Genomic DNA, 21208 nt, shown 5'->3' on the forward strand with positions numbered 1-21208 from the left:
AGCGTCACCAGGTCTGTAGCTGATATCACCACACACCAAATATATTTGTATATATTAATGGATTCCATGTAACAACCTTTAAAAAAAAAAACCAAAACCCTCTCTTCTTTCTTGGTTATACAAATAACACCTGAACGGATTTATTTTTTTTCCCCAGCACTGTTGCTTACTGGAAGTCTTCTTAAAGGTGTTACTGTCACTGTAATTTGTACCATGGAGATGGAACAACTCTCTACAGTTTTCCTCGTGGTTGCAGTTCCAATGCCTGTTACTGCAAGCCTGAGGAAAGCACGTGTGCATTGGAGCATTACCCACAAGGAGATATGGAACCCTCCCCACAATGCTGTAAAAAAATCACACTTACTGGAACTGCAATGCATAAAAGCAGCTAAAGTGCCCCTTTCACACAGACTGAAGTTTACAGATGTTACAGTTTGCAGAAATCTTACCAGTGTTTTTTTCACTGATGCATGATACAGTAACATAGGATATGCCAGTATCCCTAATGGGAACTGAAAATGCCCTCTTAATGGAGCTCAGTAGATTAATAGATGCTTATAAAAATGTGCTGCAGTACAAGGAATGTCTCATAAAAGGAGCAGCATAAAATAAAGAAGATTAATAACATTAGGTTTGCTATACTGAGATTTCATTATCTAGAATCGATTATGAGAAAGTTCAGGTATTTCTGTTACCATCTCTCCCAGGCACATTTGCACACAATTGGCAGCTTTACTTCCAGACTGACTGACTCAGTGTTATAATAATTTTGCAAAGCAAGAGTGGGCTTTTTTTAAAAAAGTTGTATGGTGCAGCTACTAAATCTGTCTTCCAGAAAGTCCAAAATTGGCATATCTGTATAGGAAAACATGGCACCAGCTTTCCTTCCAGGAAAAAAGACACAGATCTTCAAAATGCATAGGTGTATCCTCTGGTGTTAATTTGCATTAACTTGTGCCAATTTTTTAGAAATTAAGAAAGCAAACCATTGGTCCTAACCTAAATTCAGAACACCTACAGTGATGTTGCTGTTTTGTAACCAAAATCCATGGTTACTGTGGATAAACCCATTCATTTTCCAGTTAGAATTGTCATGGGCTGACTCATACAGGAGCCTTTTTCTCTGTTCTTTGATTCATATAAGCTGAAGAGGTAATATGCATGGGTACTAAGTGACTTTGTAGGTCATATGAAGTGTTTGCTGATGTTCTCATTCATTAATATTGGGAATTGAGGATGCATTTTTTCACAAGTAATATCCTAGGAGACTCTTTAAATATTCCATACAAGGTATAACAGCCTGGAGAAAAAAGCTCAATTATTCATGAAAGACTTTTGTGCTCATTTCTAATGTTTTATAAATTTTAACTTAAAAAAGAAAATATCAATGAATGGTGGTGTATAAGTTGTACCCTCCTGGACAAGTTTGCCCATTAGTGACAGCTCATTTTTAAAATTGAAATAAATATTTGCTTGGATTGTGATACCATAGCAAACATTCTTAAGTTACATTGTATAATCTACCAACCCATTCACACAATGCTTGAATGAAAAAAAATGCTATTCATTTCAGAAATTCCACTCTTTTTGGATGCAATGCAAGTCAGATTTTTAATATTGACTTAAGCAGTAGATGTGCAGGGAATGTTACAGCAATAAGATAATTGTTCTCAGTGAAAGGCTGGTCTACCTTGTAAGAACCACCTCTTATTGAGCAAACATTTGCTCATTTAGCTTTCTACAATAATAAGCTGTAGAAAAATTCCTACCTAGAAACAAACAAAAAAAGATGCCTCAGGTCTGTAGAAAGCATGAACTATGAGAGCAGGCACATCCCTTTCTCTTCTCTCTGTGGTTCTGTTTAAGGCTAGTAACTAATGATATTATACTGGGTAGAATTTGTAGTACTCTCAAATAGCATGAAGATGAATAAATGCAATATTTAGACAGAAACTGATTTACTGATTTTTCTTGAGTGTGATGAAAAGGCAGTGAAGGTGAAAATGCTACCACAATGCTAAAAAGGCAATAAGAGCCCACAGGGCCACTTGGTAAGCTGATTTGCACAAAACTTAGTAATTCATTGCATAATAATATGCTTCTGCAACACTCCTTATATGCCATGGTGATATTACTGTAGTGCTGATTTGGCATAATAATAAAACTAAAAATTTCTTTTTAATGTGCCTGGTCAGATCTGAAAAGCACAGAATGTGTAATTCAAAGTGCATTTGCACTGACAGAGAATCAAATGGTATATTCAGTTGTGTGACAGAGGATAGGATGCTCCTGCTGTTACAGTAAATTAGGTTCACATCCAAATATATATGAAAAATTTGTGTAATACTGTGCTGCAAAGCAAGCAGAAGTAAGTGGCAAAGAGGAGGTTTGAAAAAGATAAGTTCTTAATACATACTATTTACACAAGAACATCACACCTGCTAAGCATCTGTATCAGGTCATTTTTTAAGGGACCTGGGAAAAGAAATTAGCCTTTTACTTAGGGAAGAATGTGCAAGTGATATGACACCTCAAACAGATGAGATCTGTGGAGATTTTAGGAAGTTGTGAGCAGTAAGTAAAGGTATGATTATTCTGCCCAAGATTTGTGGATCCATGACTTCATGCACTGGGAGAAGGAAATGAAAGATTTGAGGAAGGATAAAGTGCCTGTTACTAATGGAGCAAAGGGATGGATAGTCCAGGTGTGAAGCAGCTGGGTAGAGGCTACAGAGCACAGTGTATAAGCTAAAATTAGGGTCATAATCCTGGCAAAAAGATGGACATTTGTTCCAAACACATTAAATCAGACTTTAAAAACACAGGAAGTGGTTACAGGTGGCCCCTGCCGCCCATGACCATCTGCATATCCAGTATGTTGAAAACAGGAGGACAGTGAAAAGCTGAAGGCCATTTGAGAAACTTCAAAAACATTTTATTAAGCCAGCTTTTCTACTTGTGCCATAAATCAGATGGGTGTAGGACTGTGGAATTGTCTCCTCTTTGTTTTTCTTAGCTCTGATAAATGCAGTCTGTCTGCCAATGCAGGTTTTACAGATTCATACAGGAGTGGCGTTTACAACTCTTATTTCATGTGGCTACTACACAACCTATGGTTGTCTTTTCTCACTTGACACCCAACAGCTTCTTAACCATTTTGTAACAGTCAAAGAATCTAAAGAATGGGAAGTCAGCAAATTTGGGGGTTGTTTCTCGTTGCAGTGGAGAGAGGTAAAAAGCCTAATTTGTGGTCTGGTCTTTGATTTGGTTTGTTTTTCCTGAACCTGGAAATTGTAACAGTGGGTACTACTAACTGTAAAAAAATCAAGCCAATTATGCTTTAAAATGCAAGCCCTGTATTATTATGTCACCAGTGCATGGAGGCACAAGAATGTTATTTACTCTTAGAATGTAATTAAGTGCTTTTTTTCTACTCCTTCTCTTACAGAACATGAAAAGCAGCGGTTATGCAAAAGCACAGATTATATGAATTTGCACTTCAAAGTGAAATGGTTTTATAATGAATATGTGCGAGAACTCTCTGCTTTCAAGGATGCAGTGCCTGAATACTCTCTGTAAGTGCTGGATCAGGAACCCTTCCATGAGTTTGGCCTTGGCACAAGGTTTATTTTGGTCAAATATTTATGCTCAGGTTTGTGCAAGATCTTAAGGTGTGTAGCACTGACAACTCTACTTTTTGGACTTTCTCCTCTTTAATTCTTCATTCTATCAAGTGAAGTAGCCCAGGTGTTAAATGTGCAATCAGCTGTTTCATAGACTTTATACAACTTTTGTAACTGCAGGTCTTCATAAATGACAAAATATTTTGGTCATAAAATGTCTGAGGAAGGTATGAGATGTGGGAGCAACAGCACTGTTATAGGCCCCTGCATTTGTTTCATACCCAAATCTGGATGAAGATACAGTGCTAATGGGATACACTACTGAAATGATTCTTAGTGCATTGGGTTGATATTCAGCTGCTGGTTTCATTTTCACCTCTATCCCTGCAGTAGATGCATTCAGTCCTGTCATTTTATGTGAGCCATCCTTAATCTCATTCCCTGTTCTTCTGCAAGTGTGCTGATTTACTGAGATGGTTTGAGGCCTCTTATTACATTAATTTGTTTAAATAAACTATAGAAAAATAAAACACAGCTGATGTTTTACTAAAACAGAGTTTTATGCAAGTTATTTAATGTTAACAGAAAGCCAGTATTGACAAGACAGGTGCCTTCCATGTGGTAGAGAATTAGCTGCTAATTTTACATCACTAAGGCACACCAGTATTACGAAACTGAAGCCCAAAAAACCTTTTGGCAGCCACAGCATCTTTGATGACAAAAATTTTTCCAGGGTTGTTAGGCTTTTTAGCAATAAGAATGGATATGAAGACATGAGATGCCAAATGGCTGGGTAGTATGACATCTCTCCTCTCAGGATCTTTATGCAACATACCTACTTTACAAAATTACTTTTAATTTTCAGGTGGTTTGAACCATTTGTCATTCAGTGGCTGGATGAAAATGAAGATGTCTCAATGGAATTTCTTCATGGAGCACTAGAAAGAGACAAAAAAGATGGGGTGAGCCTTTACTTTTAAAATAAAAGAATAAATAAAGTATTAAGACAGTGATTTAGTATTGCAAAACCACAAGATCATTTGGTCTCACAGTATTCTTGTTAGACCTCCCAAGTTAACAGCTTTTGGAAGATAACCCTATAGACAAGTTCCTCCTCTAAGCCTCTCTGTCTAAATCCCCACAGACTTTAATCTATGGTTTTACTGACCTATGATGTGATAATGAGGTCATGAAGGAGAATTTTGGTTTTATTTTTAATAGGTTTGAAAGTATCAGAAACAATGAAAAGACACATTTCTCAGTATTAGCAGTGAGACTTTTTTAAATTATTTTTTTCTTTATTACTTTTTGTGACTCTAGGAAGAATTTCAAGTGTAAGAATCAGTTAATACATTTTTGATCTCTGAACAAATATTAACTCATTTGAATGTTTCTTTCCAGTTTCAGCAAACATCAGATCATGCCCTCTTCTCATGTTCTGTGGTTGATGTCTTCACACAGCTCAATCAAAGCTTTGAGATTATTAGGAAACTGGAGTGTCCTAATCCAGAAGCACTATCTCATTTAATGAGAAGATTTGCAAAGGTAAATTAAAATCAATGTGTCTCGACTGAGCTTCAGAGAGAATGACATTGTGTTGTCATGTACTTAAAAGCTAAGTGATCCCAATGTTTTTTAGAATCAATGTTTTCTGTCTGAGTGGGATCCTCAGAAAGACAGGCTGTCAGTGGCCTAAGGCTGGTTTTCATCTACTTTGTCAAAATGATTTACCAGTTTGAGTAGTTCTGTCCTCTCTGAGATTTCATATTTATATATTTTATACATATATGTACATGTACATATGTGTTATATAGTCAATTATTACCTTGCTAAGCACTGATTACAATTTCATTAATGGAGAAATTCAGTGTAATGCAATTAGCTAATTAGTGAGTGCAACTGAAGTAAAAATTCAAGGTGTGGCAATAAAGTACTTCTGGTTGAAGCCTTGAGGTGTGAGGGGTTTTTTTACCTGCTGTTTGATAAACTCAACTCTTAGGGCAGCTTTCTATTTGTATAGTAACATTTTCTCACAAGCTCTAGATGTCCATTATAGTCCTGCTGACTTTAAAAAGTTCACATTTATATTTAATCCTGTTCTTTCATTGCAACAATTCCCATTTGCAAACGAAGTTCCTGTTTACATGATTATTGTAAGGTAACTTATATTGCCAGGCCTTGAGCAGTGCTGCTTTTATCTTATTTTTTCCATTATATTTCTAATCTATGTATTATCACCCTAGAGGATTTTTTGAGCTTGCTACTGTTCCAAGAACTATGAAGAACATTGCAAGGAGTAGAGCTCTCAATGCTTCTCAAAAACAGTACAGCTAAAATTAAACTATCTCTGTTATTGAAGATTACATTGCACTAAGAACAACCCACCATCTGCTGTGCAGGCATTTGAAAATGTGTTTACAGTATTGTTTATATAATATCTAAATAATACTATATACTAAATGTGTAAGTATCTGTAAAATCTATCATTTATATAAACCTTTTTTTTAATTTTTGTTTTACATTATGAAATTTACCATTTAAAAGATTCTTCTCCTCTTCTAGACTATCAACAAAGTGCTTCTTCAGTATGCTGCAATTATTTCAAGTTACTTCAGCTCGTATTGTGATAAAGAAAACGTGGTAAGAAGCTGTGTTTTTTTCTGCCTCAGAAATTACCTTTAAATGACTTACTGTACTTTTTGAAAATGTGATCACTTCTTTATATGCGAAAAGGCATGAATGGAGGGAGATCAGCATATTTTCATAGCTGCTTACATTGACATGTCCAATGGAATAAACAACATTAGTTAAAAATCCTAGTTAATAATTTCAGTATCAAAGTTTAAAAAAAAAAAGATGACCACAAACACATCCAAACACATCAGCCCTATGCAATGGTGAATATGGTGAATGTATCTTCATCTTGTTTCCCAAATAGAAGAAAACCTTTTTGTTTTTCATTTTGCACTGGCTTGCCTCTCTCTTATCAGTTTATACCTTGGAGAGTTTATAAGATCATCGTTCCCTGTGCAGGGAATGTGTGCAGACTTTGCTGCTGCTACCACTGTGCTTTACCCATGCAGCAGTGAGAAAAAGAATCACATGCTGTTTTGGTGCCTCACTGCTTACAAGAAAGTCCCTAATGTAGGACCAGATTGCCATGGACTCAGAATTAAATGAGATGTGGACACTAAAGATGTGGTTGAGCAGATGGAGGCATTATCAATACCTTCACAAGACCTAGGAAAATTATTCTTGTAAACTGACTTTTCAGTATCACTGATATTCAGTCAAGGCTGGTACTCCCACAACTGGCAACCTTTAGCACTATGACTGCTGTATTTAGTGGTGTGTTGTACAGCTGTAACAATCTACAGTCAGATAAATAACTGCAGCCCCATCCTCACTCTGTGCACCTTTCATGGTACAGCCCTTACCCAGCCCATCACAGATCTCACCTGTCCCATCCGTGCGTACCTGTCCCTTCCCATACATGCTCTCTGTATTGAGAGGAAGTGTGATGATCTAGAGCTCTCCAAAATATGCAATAATAGAATTCAGAAAGACATCTATTGCAGCTCAATATCAATTATTGGTGGTTCTTACAACTTTAGTGCTAATATTAAATAAAGCTTACTGGTTTCTAGAATGAATGAGTTTTGATACAGTTTTGAATCATCAGGTAGTGTGATGTAGTTTGTGTAGTCTTTTGGCCTGTCCAGTGGGATTTCTGAAGTCATCCTCATATGCCCATCTTTATTAAGGATTTAGATGGAATTAATCTCCTTATAGTATCACAGTATCATAGAATGGTTTGGGTTGAAAAGGACCTTAAAGATCATGTACGTTCAACCCCCCTTGCCATGAGCAGAGACACCTTCCACTAGAGCAGGTATAAAGTATTATATCAAATGTCCTTGAGGAACATAACTTTTTTTTAACAGAAGTTACCCTATTGAAATACATAGCTTTTAGCTTAATAAAAGACCATTTGCTCTGTTAATTTCAGCCACAATAAATGTCCATCTCCTGCACTAGATTAGATAGAAGACATTTAAACAAATAATTTTTATTATTAAAATTAGAATTTGGCATTCTTTTTCAAACCAATACTTTTAGTAATTTTATCAAACACTAAAAAATGTACACAGAAAGTGTTCAAAAAAAAGCACATTGAAAATGCTTTTCATAAAGCTATGTATCTTATCTTCCACCTCCTGTCAGCATTTACAAACAAACCCGGGTTTACGTATTGTAATTGCCACTCACTTTTACGTGTTGTTGCATCTGGCTGTCTGATTCCTGTAAACTCCTGCAAAGGCTGTTCTGAAGGGCAAGATGATAAATATGAAGAGAATGTTTTTAAGTAATGTTCTTTACTGACAACAATAGCAAATTTTTCAGTGAGCCAAGTTAGGCTTAGGCTCTGAAAGAGCCAGCTGAGCCAGCCTCAAAGGAAACTTTGAAAACTGCTTCAGCATGAAGCATTTCAATTGTAGCTTCAGTACATTACCAAAGGCATTTGCATTTGTTTGGAACAAAAGGACCAAGGTGTCATACTCAGCTACTTATGCCCCCATCAGAAATTATAATTATTGACTTGTGATATTGCAGGTAATTTCCAGAATAATGCATTTGTTAGAAGAGAGGAGATAGCACAGGAAAGGAGGGCACAGTCTTACATGATTGTGAATTAATAGAAGGTATATAGACAAATATAAGAAGAGAAAGGCAGAGAGGTAACATTTCAACTGCTATACAAAGCCAGCAGCCTTGTGCAGGAGCACACACAGCATGCTTTCCTGGGAAGCAGTAATCTAAGTATTAAGAAGTTAAATTTCCTTTTTTTCCCTTTAGTTGAGAAAGACTCTGATACTAAATGCCTTTGAGAGTAATGTATTAATAATTAAAGCTAAATCAAGTTATTGATTCCCACCATGTTTCAGCAGTACATTGGAACATGTTATTAACTAGAAAGGTACAAATGTTATCTTCCATCACCTTCTTGTTGTCTGAAAAAAAAAATATGTGTTTTGTTTTATTTATGTATATGCACTACTTCAGTGCCTAAATTAAGCCAGACATGCATTAAAAGACACTGGCCTTGGCCAGCCAGAGCTCTTTTAGCAAGTATTGTCATATTGCTTTTCCTGCAACATAACAAACCAGCATATAGGGTCATCTGAGTACACAAAATTCTACTAATAGATTCTTTCTTCCACAATTTTTTTAACAAGCTCCTTAATTTTATTAATTTTATTTTTCACCTTATATTTATACAGAAATCACTCTCTTTTACTCGTTGGCTCTGTGTTCTGCCTTAAGAAAATGTGCTTAAAAAGCAACATTTCTAGAGATTACAGAATTCTGTTGCCTAATTCACCAACTTTTCAAGTAATGCAAAAAAGTAATGCAAAACTGCATATTTCTGAAATATTCTGTTCTTAGCAGATCTGCCTGTTGATTTATTCAAATACTTAAGCATCAGCCATTACCCAGGTTATGGTGCTGTCAGTTTTCTGCGAAGGCTGGGTCTAGAAAGCAATCTGACAATCCCTTTCATCCCTCTTATTGTCACTCCAAAGCACTTTGATCATTGTTGCCTCTGCTCTCCAAGAGATGATGATGTGCCACTTGCATTAATCCCCAGATGTAACTGTACTAAGTAGAAGTAGCAACTACCTGGGATGTACAGCTCAGGATGTGAAATACTGGGGTCTGATGGTCAATTAAAAAAAAAGGAAAGGCAGCACTGTTTGGGGATCTCCTCTGAAAAACCTAGTTGCATGAATGATGATCTGAGAGAGCTTTTCTGACCTTAATGATTCTGTAATTCTACAAATTCAGGGCTGCTGAAGAGTTGGTCATGCACAACCTCACATTTGATGCTCTCTTTGTAGGCCTGTATCTTGATGAACAACATTCAACAATTAAGAGTCCAGCTTGAGAAGATGTTTGAGTCCATGGGAGGAAAGGAGGTGAGCCATATTTGTTTCTTTGTTCATTCAAAGTTCCTTAGAGATCATTAGCACCATGTTTGCAACCTAGTAACAGGTTTCACTTTTACTTGCAAAGAAAATCAAAATGTTAAGAAAAAAAGTCTCCAAGACCTATTTAACATCCTGACAACAGTAGAAAGACCTACCTCTATTTCACAGAAAAATGCTAATGATCTGTAATGTTCAGTCAGCACTGGGTGTTCTGTGTTGCAATCTGTAGTGCCAGCTTTATTTTAATGTTTGTACTGGACTATACTTTGCTTTTTATGTATTGGTACGTTTTGTCTGTAATGTGTCATGTCTTTGTCTAATGCCTTTGACTTGCAATCCACTGAGCAGAAGAAAGAAGGAGAGAGATTCTCTTATGAGGTTTGTGATAGTAAGCATCTTTTATTATTCCTGACCGTTATTTTCTAAGGCTAAGAACAGTCACATTTTCTACTTATTTCCATTTGTGTAATTCCCTATGATCTAAAATCAAAAAGAGCTATGCTTGGGCATTCATTTGACACTCTAAATTGGAAAGTTTTACTAGGCAGATAGTGTAAAGTCTTTCAAAGCTTTAAAAAATTCTATAAAACATTTTAAGTGCACTTTTCAGTATCTGAGGGCCTGCTTGTTTTCAAGACACCATTTCACCAAGAGCTGCTACTCAACAATCCAGAACATGCTTAGTTTTGTCTCCTTTTTTATTTCAGAAGGCTTAAAAGTGCCTGAAGTCCTGTCACGAGTAAAAGGACATAAACATGTGCTTCAGCACTTTGCTGACTGTAGTCTTTGATCGTTCTGAAACATAATGAAGACATTAACGTATTTTCCAGCCATGGAAAAAATTCTGTCATCTTGTTGAGAAGCAATGTTTAGACCATGAACGTACTACCCTTAGTAACAGTAGCTGGCTTTAAAAAAGAAGTTAGATACATCAGCTCTGTCTCATTGAGACTGTAGTTTGATAAAGTTCCCAAAACTTTGATCTAATGTGGGCACATTACAGAGAGAACTGGAAAACACAGCATTTCATATTCCCACATCCATAGTGGGGCACTCAGAGGTGAGAGAGTCCCCTGTGTCATGCAGTGAACTGCAGCCTCCAGATAAACCTACAGATTAACTCCATGGTGAGGAGGTTCTGCTGAGCCAGTAAGAGCTTCTTGAAGCTGCCATGGCTCCAGAGGACATGAAATAAACTTCTGCAGCCCTGCTGTCATTGAAAACGTCTTACCAAACTTGGAGAATATGTATTTATCATCCAGACATGGCTGGTTTTGTGGTTCCTCTTAATCCTCTTTCACTCTTTAAATATTACAAATAAACTTGTCTTCTGTGCTCTTCTGTTCTGTGCAAAGTACTTTTGTATTAGGTCTTGGATCCAATCCCACATTTGAACGCCATGATTCATAAAAACAGCTAATTGTCCATAAATCCTGACACAGACAAGGGCAGTGGAAAGCTGAGTAGCACTTTATTTCTATCAAATTGATTTCAAATCAGAATACTTTCTTGATTCTCCAAAATGTTCCATTTTCCTCAAGAAAATATTAAGTCTTTTGCCCCCAACACCTTATATAATAAAAAATAATAGTACAAAAAATAATGAGGACTTTTTCATTGCAGTTTTCTTTTGAAATCTCTCATCACTTCTCATTCCTTTTTGCTTTCCTTTTGATGTTAATGAGGATGAATTATGAAGGTTGTTAGAGTATCAAAGCAACATTTCCTACAAATGTGGTGCAACATACAACCCTCACAGGGAATTTGGATATATTTTTCTATTATCCCTTTGTTAGGTACCTTAAGTGCATCTCTGATTCACGGTCTAAGAAAAAAGACCTAAAAAATATATTCACACTTTTGTTTGTTTGTCCTTAGGGCAATTTCTTGAGGAAAAGTACATTCACGTTCAGTTTTTTGTCACCCATATGGAAGTGCCCCTAAAATGTTTGTCCTCATGTTAGAATATTAATTCCCCTAGCTATTCCAAAAGCACAACTGCTAATGGCCAATTTGGCTTATTGGACTGGTACTTATAAGAAACAAAGCCAGCAATAAAATCTGTAAGCAGTTTCCTTGCAGGGAAAAAATAGTTTAATATTTTACTTGTGGAGGGCATAAAAGTCAGATGATTTTCAGCAGAATAATGAGACCTATTTCAGTTGAAGCAAAACTAATTCTAAGAAAAATTAAATGCTGTTAATCTCCTCAGTGTCATACTGTGAGCAGTATGTCTTTCAAACTGTGCAGTCGAACCAGCCACAATCAAGCAGCAGTCCCTATGTTCAGGGTAGGCTTATTGCATAATGCAGGGCAGGGAGCTCTATAAATAGAGAAAAAACTGGTTTCTCAGCATCCCCACCATTAAAATAAAATAGTCTGAACAATATGAGTTTCTTTATAACTATCCTTTTCTACTGCAGCAAAGCAGAAAGGGTACTTAAAAATTATGTCAATGAGAACAGTCTGCCATAATAAAGAGTAGTAAAGTGGGATTCAACCCACTGTTTGTTTGGGTTTTTTTAAATCAAGTCTAAAAATATGAGAACAGGTTCATAGTCGTAAAATTTTGGTTTAGCTCCTGTTTGTTTCATCCAAAAGGAATACATACATTTACACTAAGTACTTTTTGCATGTCTGACATGTTGGAAGCTGATAAAAGAGAAAGAAAAAAAGTTAATGTTTGTGTTGCTTTTCGTCAGATGGTAGAACATGGCAGAAATGAGTTACAGCAATTAGGATCAAAAAAAAAGGTGTAAATCTTTATGTAGGACAGTATTATAATGACTGTAGATAAATCATATTTCCACTTTGATAAGTTCAGTTCCCACTTTATGTGTAAAGCTTAGGAATTCCAATAGGAATCCATATGTGGCCTTATAGAATTTAATGGGATGACAGAGGGCCAGGATAGTTCTGAAGTGTCCGTCTTTAAATCTGTAAAATCAGAGGCCCAAGTGCTCATAAGTGTAGTTAGAGCAGCAGCAACCAAACATCTCACTGTCCCTGGAGAGCTGGGTGGGGATGGAGGAAGGATGATGTGTATCAAAGACAAAAGGAATCACTGAAGTGATGGATCTGATAAATACCTGTATCCTTCCTAGATGCACATACAATATGTAAAACTACTTTCTGAAGAGAATTAACTGCATTAGGAAACTATAAGCAGTTAAACCTGTGAAATTGCAGATAAATAGTTGAATTCAGGTTAGAGGGGTTCCATTTAACGCATGCAAAAGTAATTTGCATCTCTGTGGTTTCCTACTGAAACACTACCAAATTTGCAGTTAACAAGATTATGTCCCTACTAGCACACATGAAATTACAGCAGGGAATGCCTCAATCTAACACGTTATGTTGAAAGCAGCCAAATTCATCAGATTCTTAACTCTTTTCCAAGGCTTGTATGTGTAAAAATAGTCACGGTTCTAGACAGGCAGCATTTGGAAACAGTGATGCTCAAGTATTTCTTATTTTTCAGCTGTTTAGCAAATATATTCTCTGTTTTCGTGTAGCACTCAGAAAACATCAAAGTTCTAATTGTCTGTTTAATAATCCATAATTAACAGATCTCATGAAATGTGCCAACAAATTTATGAGTATATTCTACTGTGAGTAAAAATTAACTCAATTATTTAAGAAGGTGGTAAAATAACTGAAATATGACTCTAAGAAAGCCAAGCAAATTTAGAATTGGTAGACAAGTATGATTTACACATTCAGTTTGCTCCTTAAAAAATTACAGTTTTGATACCTAAGCAACCTGTGAATGTTTTTAAGACTAGCCCACACATGAACTGGAAATGAAATCCAAAGAACTAAGGGATAAACAGTCTTTTCTCTTTTGATGCTTAAATCAGATATGGTACACTAATGACACTCATCTTTTTTTTTTTTTTTTCCAAAAATAATCTGCCCAGTTAGGGCTTTTTTTCTTTTATTTTCCTGAAAAATAATTCAGGCAAGTTTGTTGGCTTTTATTCTTTCTTCATCAAACTCAGTGGAGCTGATGAGACTTGAGAAGAAAAAGAAAAGTCCCCAATACTGGAGATACTTCATTTTCATATCTGTTTATCTCTGTATGACATCATCTTGGATGCTGATCAGCATTGCCTACTGTCTCACTTTCAGGCTCCCACCTTAGCTATAAAAAAGAAAGCAAGCTAGAAAAAAAAAAAGGCAGGTCATGGTTCTGGTACATTTGGGTGATGCCCGAGGACAATCAATAGCACATAGAAGGCACAGGTTAAAATAAATGAAAAGTGCACACTCAAATCACCGTATTTTCCAGTAAAACAAAAGGAACAGTGGCATTTAAAACTCTTGCTAACATATTCTTAGCCCTGAGAGCATCCCCAGGTGTCCAGCACCTGGTGGGCAGCCCGCATACCTCTTTATACTCCACTCCTCCCTCTGACACCGCATTAAGAAGCATGAGCACGTGTCCACACAAGGCTGGATGTCCTGCCAGATGCCTCCAGCTGTGCACACACAAACTTGTTCATGCAATTTGTGAGCACAAAGCCCTCTAAAACATTTAACACTTGCATGCACCCTTTTATAGTGTGTCATTATATCTGGCATTAGTATTTAATCCAATTTTGGCCCGACCGAGTCCAATTCTAGGTGAATTTAGCAGATGTATTGTGTTTTCTGGTTATCACAACAACCTCTGATAGAAAGTAACTCCATTGACCTCTGTAGGCCCAGTAACAAGGTGATTCTCTAGCTTGTGCATGACCTGCTAAGAAATTTTGAGTCTTCTGCCTGCCTGGTATTTTGTGCTTTCCTTGATATGTGCCATGTTCAGTGTGAATGCTTATGTGTTCAATATTTGTTAAATGTTGATATTCTAGTCTTAAATATTCTGGTTATGTTAATATTCTGGTCTTAAATTTGTGTTTTGTATGTATCCCACCAAAGGAGGCAATATAACTCCCTAGTGAAATGCATTTCCTGGAAAAAGCTTTGCCTTTGTTAGTAAACTCTAACTCTATTAACTAATGTAGACATTGCAATAAAATTAGCTCTTTAATCCCTGCTTTTCATATGAAGGAAAACAATCACTTTAAGTCTATGAACTGTCACAGTGTATCTGCCAGGAAAACTACTAAGATATAGAGAAGCAACAGAACTCTCAATGCAAAGTAATTCAAAACTAAATCTGTAAGTAGCCACAGTAAGTACTTGCAATAATAAAAAGTGAGCTTGTCAGATTAGAAGAGTGCTTAGTATCTGCTAAAGGATGTGTGATAAACCCCCTTTGTCACTTATTCCAGGTTTTGCCAAAAATTGTAGTGAACATCTTGGATTTTCTATGTTTTTAGACCACACATAATCTCAAAGGAGAGAAAGGATGGTCTAAGACAGAACACAGCAGATCATTGGATCTATTTTGAGAGTTTACTTTGCTACAGAATTCCTGTGTAGTCTCATGTAAATTATCCAATGTGCTGTGATAGCTTCCCCTTGTCTCTGAAGTGTGATTATGAGAACTGACCTGCTGCACCACAGCACTCTGAAGCACCAGATGAAGGATAAGCACTAAATGCTACTCATGCAGTTGAAAGATAGGAAAATGCAAATAGAGACAGAGCTGATTATATATTCAAAATGCACAGGTCCTTTGAAATTGTCAGATCTGTACCTGACCTTACTGCAGAATAGAGTCCAGAAATTGAGGGTTATCATTGCAAATCATTCCTTAACATTGTGGGTAGATAACTGAAAGACCTGGAACACGAGCTACTGGTTCGCATTCAGCTGCTGATCCTGATGATCATCAGTCGTATCTCCCAATGGGCTGTCACTATTTTTCCTAAATACTAAAGATCAAGGAGATGAAAAAATTATGGTTTTTTAATTTGAAAAAGAATGCATAGCAAATAAACAAGCTGCTGATCAATATCAACATGGTACCTTTTGATTAAATATCTATGCATGGATCCTCATCTCTGTAAGTGAAAAAATATATTTCTCCCCTGCGTTTTCTTTTTTCCTGTGTTCAGAAAACCTGTATCAGAGGTACAGGAGCTGTTCTCCCTGTGCATCAGAATGTGTTGCTCTGTGCTTGAATTATGTATGCCTTAATGGCTTTTAGAAACAGCAGTACTGGAATTTGGTAGGTTCCCTTCCTGCATACTATAGCAGTAGAAGCAGCATGGATAGTCTTCAAGCCATCTTTTCCAGTGCTGCCTGTTCTGCTTTTACACTGCATTAATGGAAATATGGAAACATCTTCAATGCAAATCACAAGAAAAGAAATATCAACAGTGATGACATGTACAAAAACAACAAAAATATAAAAACATCTGCAGTCCTATGAACACAAGCACTAACTTCTTATGTATCCTTCCCTTCCTGTGCTTTGTGAACACTGCTTGCCCAATAATGGTACTTCTATCCTTGTGACTGACAACCCTATTTGTACAATCCCATAGGAAGTCATTTTTCAATGGCACAGTTTTGATTCCTAACAATATAATTCTTCACTATCGTAATCAAATATTTCCCATATTTTTCTTTAAATGGTAATTGGATTTTTAGGCCTACTAAAGCAATTCTGTGTTGCAACAGGTGTTTCCACATTTGGTTTTCCATAGTGCAGTGTATCATTACACATAATTCCCAATTAATTAATTGTAATGGAAAACACAGAAACCTAGTGTATAAGTAAAATATAACATTATTTATCTCTTTGCAGTTGGATCCTGAAGCTAGTGTTGTTCTAAAAGAACTTCAGGTGAAACTTAGCAATGTGCTGGATGAACTCAGTGTAACATATGCTGCAAGGTAACAAACCCATTTTACTGCAAACCTTAGAGAAATATTCCTGCTCAAAAAGCTACCTCGTTGATGAAGTCTGGGTGGTTGTTTGGATGTCCTAAGGCATGGCTTGCTTCTGCCCTGGTGAAGTGGTGTGTGCATTTGTGTCTGTGTATGTGTTTAGACTGAAACAAGCAACATTAACCTCACTGTAAAGAAAACTGCGCATCATCTCTGGGCATGAATGTGTTACAGAGGTGAGGCTCTGTAACATGATGACTTTTGTTCTGCTTTTTGGAAAGCAAAATCGCTGGTTTGGTCTTGCCTGATGCTATGTTAAACTTTTCTCTCTGCCCATGTTTATGTTACTTCCTGAGACTGACAGCTTTTTCCAAGTGGCCTGCTTCAATCAGGGGTGTCTGCCTGTGTTTAACCTGCTTCAAATGGTCATCATGAATGGCCTTCCTGCGTCATTTGCTTGCCTGTGGCTCTGCAAAAATTGTCTACTGAGCCTTACTCTCAAAATCTTTCATTAGTCAGAGTGCAGTCTTGAATGAGTATGGTGCTGTGCCAGGAGTGCCTTTGGTATAAGAAGCAGTAAGTTACTTTTGCTTCAAATTAGAAAGAAATCTAAGAGAGAGGGATTAGTGCTGTAGTGGTGTTCATTAAGCAAAATCTGTAGTTACTTATTTAATCCACCAATGAACTGTCTGGGTGGACAGTGTTTGCTTTTTTCTGTGTGCTTAGTTTGCTGTATTGTCTTGCTTTATTTTTGCTCCCAGGCCCTGGTTCTCGGATCATTGACAGTGCATGAATATTATTTCTTTCCAGGGCTTCTTTCTGAATGAGCTGACTGGGTTTCTGCAAAAGAGAACCCAGAATAGCTCAATCTAGGATATGCTCCATGTAGCTAGAACATTCCTCATGGGTCAGTTTACTTCTTGGATTTGTGAGGTTAACAATGTTAGAAAGATGGCTAATGTCAAGAAAGGCAATGAATTATTTTGGCACTTGTTGGAGGGACTGGTCCCAAGGATGTACATGAGCAGCATCACCAGCAACCTCATGTAATTTTTGTCTAGGGCTTTGATGTGTGTAGGTAAGTATACTTCCAAGAGTACTTGGAAAAGTTTCCAAGTTTTCCAGTTTTTTCACAAGGAGGTTTGCAGTTTCTTTTTATGATTAGCCATGTCACTGGAAAAGCTTACTGCCTAATTATAATGTTTCTTTTCTCTCACAGTAAATTCTCTTTCACTTTTCTCAAATTAATCTTTGCCATTTATCTTTTCACTTTAATAGCCCTGATATATTTTTTGCCTCTGTTTGGCATTTCTGTTCATAAACTAATCCTAAACCATTTCACTTCATTATAAATCAATCCATAAACCAAATTACCATGTGTGCAGAGACTCATTCTGCCTCTGAACTGATGATTCTGATTTACTGCTGTTCTGCATTGTGTAATATATTGACCAAAGACTATCACATCAATAGCACTATAAGACTGTCAGACACTTAATCAGATCAGTTAGGAAAGAGAATAGCTTTCAGAAAAGCTGAAATACAAACTTGAGGACCGAGAATGTGTTCACAGTCACTTTGAAGTGGAAAAGTTTCCTCCCAGGAGAAAAAGTTTCAGTACTTTTAAAAAGGGGTTTTTGAAAAGGATATTTTAAACAGTCCAAATGCTTTAGCTCTGTCTAGTTGCAAAGAAGTGCACAAAGCTTCTGATGGCACTGACTTTGTGTGATGCCCATAAGAAGTCAAACTGAGCCAAATGGGGCAAAATCAGTAGAAGTTTCCTATTTGTCCTCAAGAAGAACATCAAAGCTTGGTTCATATTAACCATCAAGAGAAAAACTATTAATCGTCAACTGTTCCTATTGTTCTTTGACACCAAAAATCAGATCTAGCTGGTAGTCAACCGTACTCTAACCTACAGATTCTGATACATCTGGTGCTTTGGGAAAATAAATATTTGGCACCTCTACAAGGCTATGAAAAACATCACAGAATAGAAAAGAGGGAAAAGATCGGAACACTGCATGGATTAGTCATATGAGCTATGATTCTTAGTAAAGTTATGTTCAAATACCACAGTATCTTCATTTATGAACTTTGCACCACTGCAGAAAAGCTTTAAATCTTGCTGGAGACTCTGATGCAAAACGATAAATGTTGAATTCTTTCCTTATTCTTTTTTATTTTTCATCGTATAGTTTCCAATTTGTTATTGAAGATTGTGTAAGACAGATGAGCAATGAACTGAACCAAATGAGAGGCAATGGGAATGCAGCAGCCAACAAGAACAGTGCAGCCATTGATGCTGAGATTGTGCTTCGGCCTCTCATGGATTTCCTGGACAAAACGTAAGTGTGGCAGATTAGGAACTGGATGCTACAGTCAGGCATTCTTGGTTTTACCCTGAAGGATTGTTGATACCTAGAAACACTCTGTAGCATTTTTAATACTTGCAGCACTCACATGTGTGCAGAATACCATGCTTAACCTGTTTACCTCTGCTAAGCAATTTTTACATGAGCTACATACTTGCCTTTCTATGTCTTGTCATGTTTTGAGTCATTGCAAAGGAACTGGTGTACAGTCTCTCCTCCACTTGCTGTGTTATGAAAAAGATTGTACTGAACAAAAGAACAAAAATAAATTCCCATACTGACATAGGCATTAATATGCACTTCTGTGTCCCCAAAAACCTGGTCACCACCTAAACACCAGCTTTTTTTTTTTTCACTTGGTAAAATCCTAAATTTTTAAAGAGACCTTGCAGACTTACTCTGGCCTCTGAAAGTGAGGGTAACTTATCTTCTCATCCTCCAGCAGTGGCAGGTTCTGCAAGCCCATGTGCAGCACAGGCACATCTGTAAGCACATTGCTGTCCTTGGTCATGTCATTACTGGTACTTGTGAAACACCAGTGGCCTTTCACTGGAAGTGATTGAACAAGCAGCCTGGCACTGATCCTGCACTTCAGATCTGCAGTCACACAGACACAAATTACATACCCTTTTGGCTCCTCATGCCTATTTTCCCTAGCCAGACATTTTCAGAGTTAAGATGGAAAAGGTGCTCCAAAAATGTAATTTTACTGTTAGTAACAGATAGCATAATTGCACAAACATGTCAGTATATAGAAATAAATGCTTCCAAGCAGTAGCTGTGAATTTGTATTAGCTGTCAGCACCTAGTTTTAGATCCCAGAAGAAATACAAAATAAGGGAGACATTCATTTTTTATTTTTAAGACACAAATTATATGTCAAATCTTTAATTTAAGGGTGTGGGAGTGCTAAATTCTATCATCCATCAAACTTTATAACTCATCATCATTCTGCATTTCTAATAAATATACATCAGTTATATAATAAGCATTCAATTAGATAGTGGAGATTTACATGAGTTTGTAATCTGCAAGTAATTTTTACCGAAAATATTTACTGGTAATATTGCAAAATAGCTAAGTTACTGAGAAATTTTTATTGGTAGAGAAAAGCTAAGCCTTAAGGCCATTAATCTGAGTATATACTGATATAGAACCTCTGAGGTCTTAATACAAGTTTCAGTGACTGGTTTTGTTTTGTTTTATTCCAGTTTAAGCATCTCGGCAAAAATCTGCGAGAAAACAGTTCTGAAACGGATTTTGAAAGAGCTCTGGAAGTTGGTCTTAAACAAAATAGAAAAACAAATTGTGCTTCCACCACTGACAGACCAAACCGTGAGTGTTGCAGCAGTAACTCTCCTGTGTTCTAGAGGATTGTAATAAAGTGATTGATCCGGTGTTTGCCAAGGGGTCTGACACTGTCCTGTTCTGTACCTTGACCAGAGGGAATAACACATGGATTGTATGTAGATGGTGGGAAAGACCTTGCTCCTGCCACTTACTGCCTGCCCTGACTCAGAGCAGTTTTTGTGAACACAGTTATGTAAAAGAAGCTGCATCACTGACTTAGTAGTGTGCTTTCATGTAAGGGCTTTTAAGTTTGATTGCTCTTGACTTCATTGTGCACAGTAACATGAAGTATATTCCTTGCCCTTCCCTGTTGCAGCAGAAATTCAATCCCTTCCATTTTTGCAGGTTTCAGAAAGGTAGGAATGCCCCATCCCAGTCTCCAGGCTTGCCTGCTCTGCCATTCCTCATCTTGAGGCAGCACTTAATTAACATCGGGAAGCTTAAGATAATATAGCTCTAAAGTTTTGGGGTATTTTAATAGCAGGCTTGATGGGAGGTCCTTTTTGGGCAGAACTGCATTTACAGCCTGACAAGAACAGGGAACAAAACTGTAAATACAAAAGTAGGGCTGCTACACACGAGACCCATGTGGGTCATGGCCTGACATGAACTCCAAGTGGTGACTGAGCTGACCAGTAAAACCTGATTCTGTCTAAGGATCAACAAAAAAGAGCCTGGTTTGGAGGGCCTTTTTTTAATTGCTTTTTTGTGTTTTTTAGGGACTAGGATAACATAACTGTTAATTCTTCTTGTTTTCAATATTGTTTAAAATAAATTGACCATCTGACGATGAGATAATCATGCCATAGTGTTGGGCAATTTTGCCATGTACCTCCTCCATGTACCAGTTAAGCTGCTAAAAATCTATTAGTCAGTGTCCATAAGTTAAAGGCATATCATAAAATCATATCATACATTAAAGACACATGAAAGAATATTGCTGGAGAGGCAGGAAAAAATCTAATAGGACATGTATAAATGGTGCTAAGGTAGTAATGAAATGACCTGAGCTATTAAAAATTCTAGACTAGAGCTAATTTTAAAATCATAGCCAGGACTCCAATCACCGAATTTTTTCATATTT

At 36.9% G+C, this 21208-nt stretch overlaps 1 protein-coding gene across 1 annotated transcript in view; it reads left to right on the forward strand.

The window, feature by feature from the left end:
* The window catches only part of UNC13C (unc-13 homolog C), a 132017-nt gene that overhangs the window by 87049 nt on the left and 23760 nt on the right, over window positions 1–21208 (forward strand). Inside the window, exons 19-26 of the mRNA XM_025894835.2 lie at window positions 3449–3575; window positions 4489–4585; window positions 5025–5168; window positions 6186–6263; window positions 9524–9601; window positions 16317–16405; window positions 18598–18747; window positions 19986–20109. Coding sequence (XP_025750620.1) covers window positions 3449–3575; window positions 4489–4585; window positions 5025–5168; window positions 6186–6263; window positions 9524–9601; window positions 16317–16405; window positions 18598–18747; window positions 19986–20109 — 887 coding nt within the window. The remainder of the gene's footprint in view (window positions 1–3448; window positions 3576–4488; window positions 4586–5024; window positions 5169–6185; window positions 6264–9523; window positions 9602–16316; window positions 16406–18597; window positions 18748–19985; window positions 20110–21208) is intronic.

This window comes from Manacus vitellinus, unplaced genomic scaffold (genome assembly GCF_001715985.3).
Source record: "Manacus vitellinus isolate BGI_N305 unplaced genomic scaffold, ASM171598v3 scaffold_16_pilon, whole genome shotgun sequence".
NCBI lineage: Eukaryota > Metazoa > Chordata > Aves > Passeriformes > Pipridae > Manacus > Manacus vitellinus.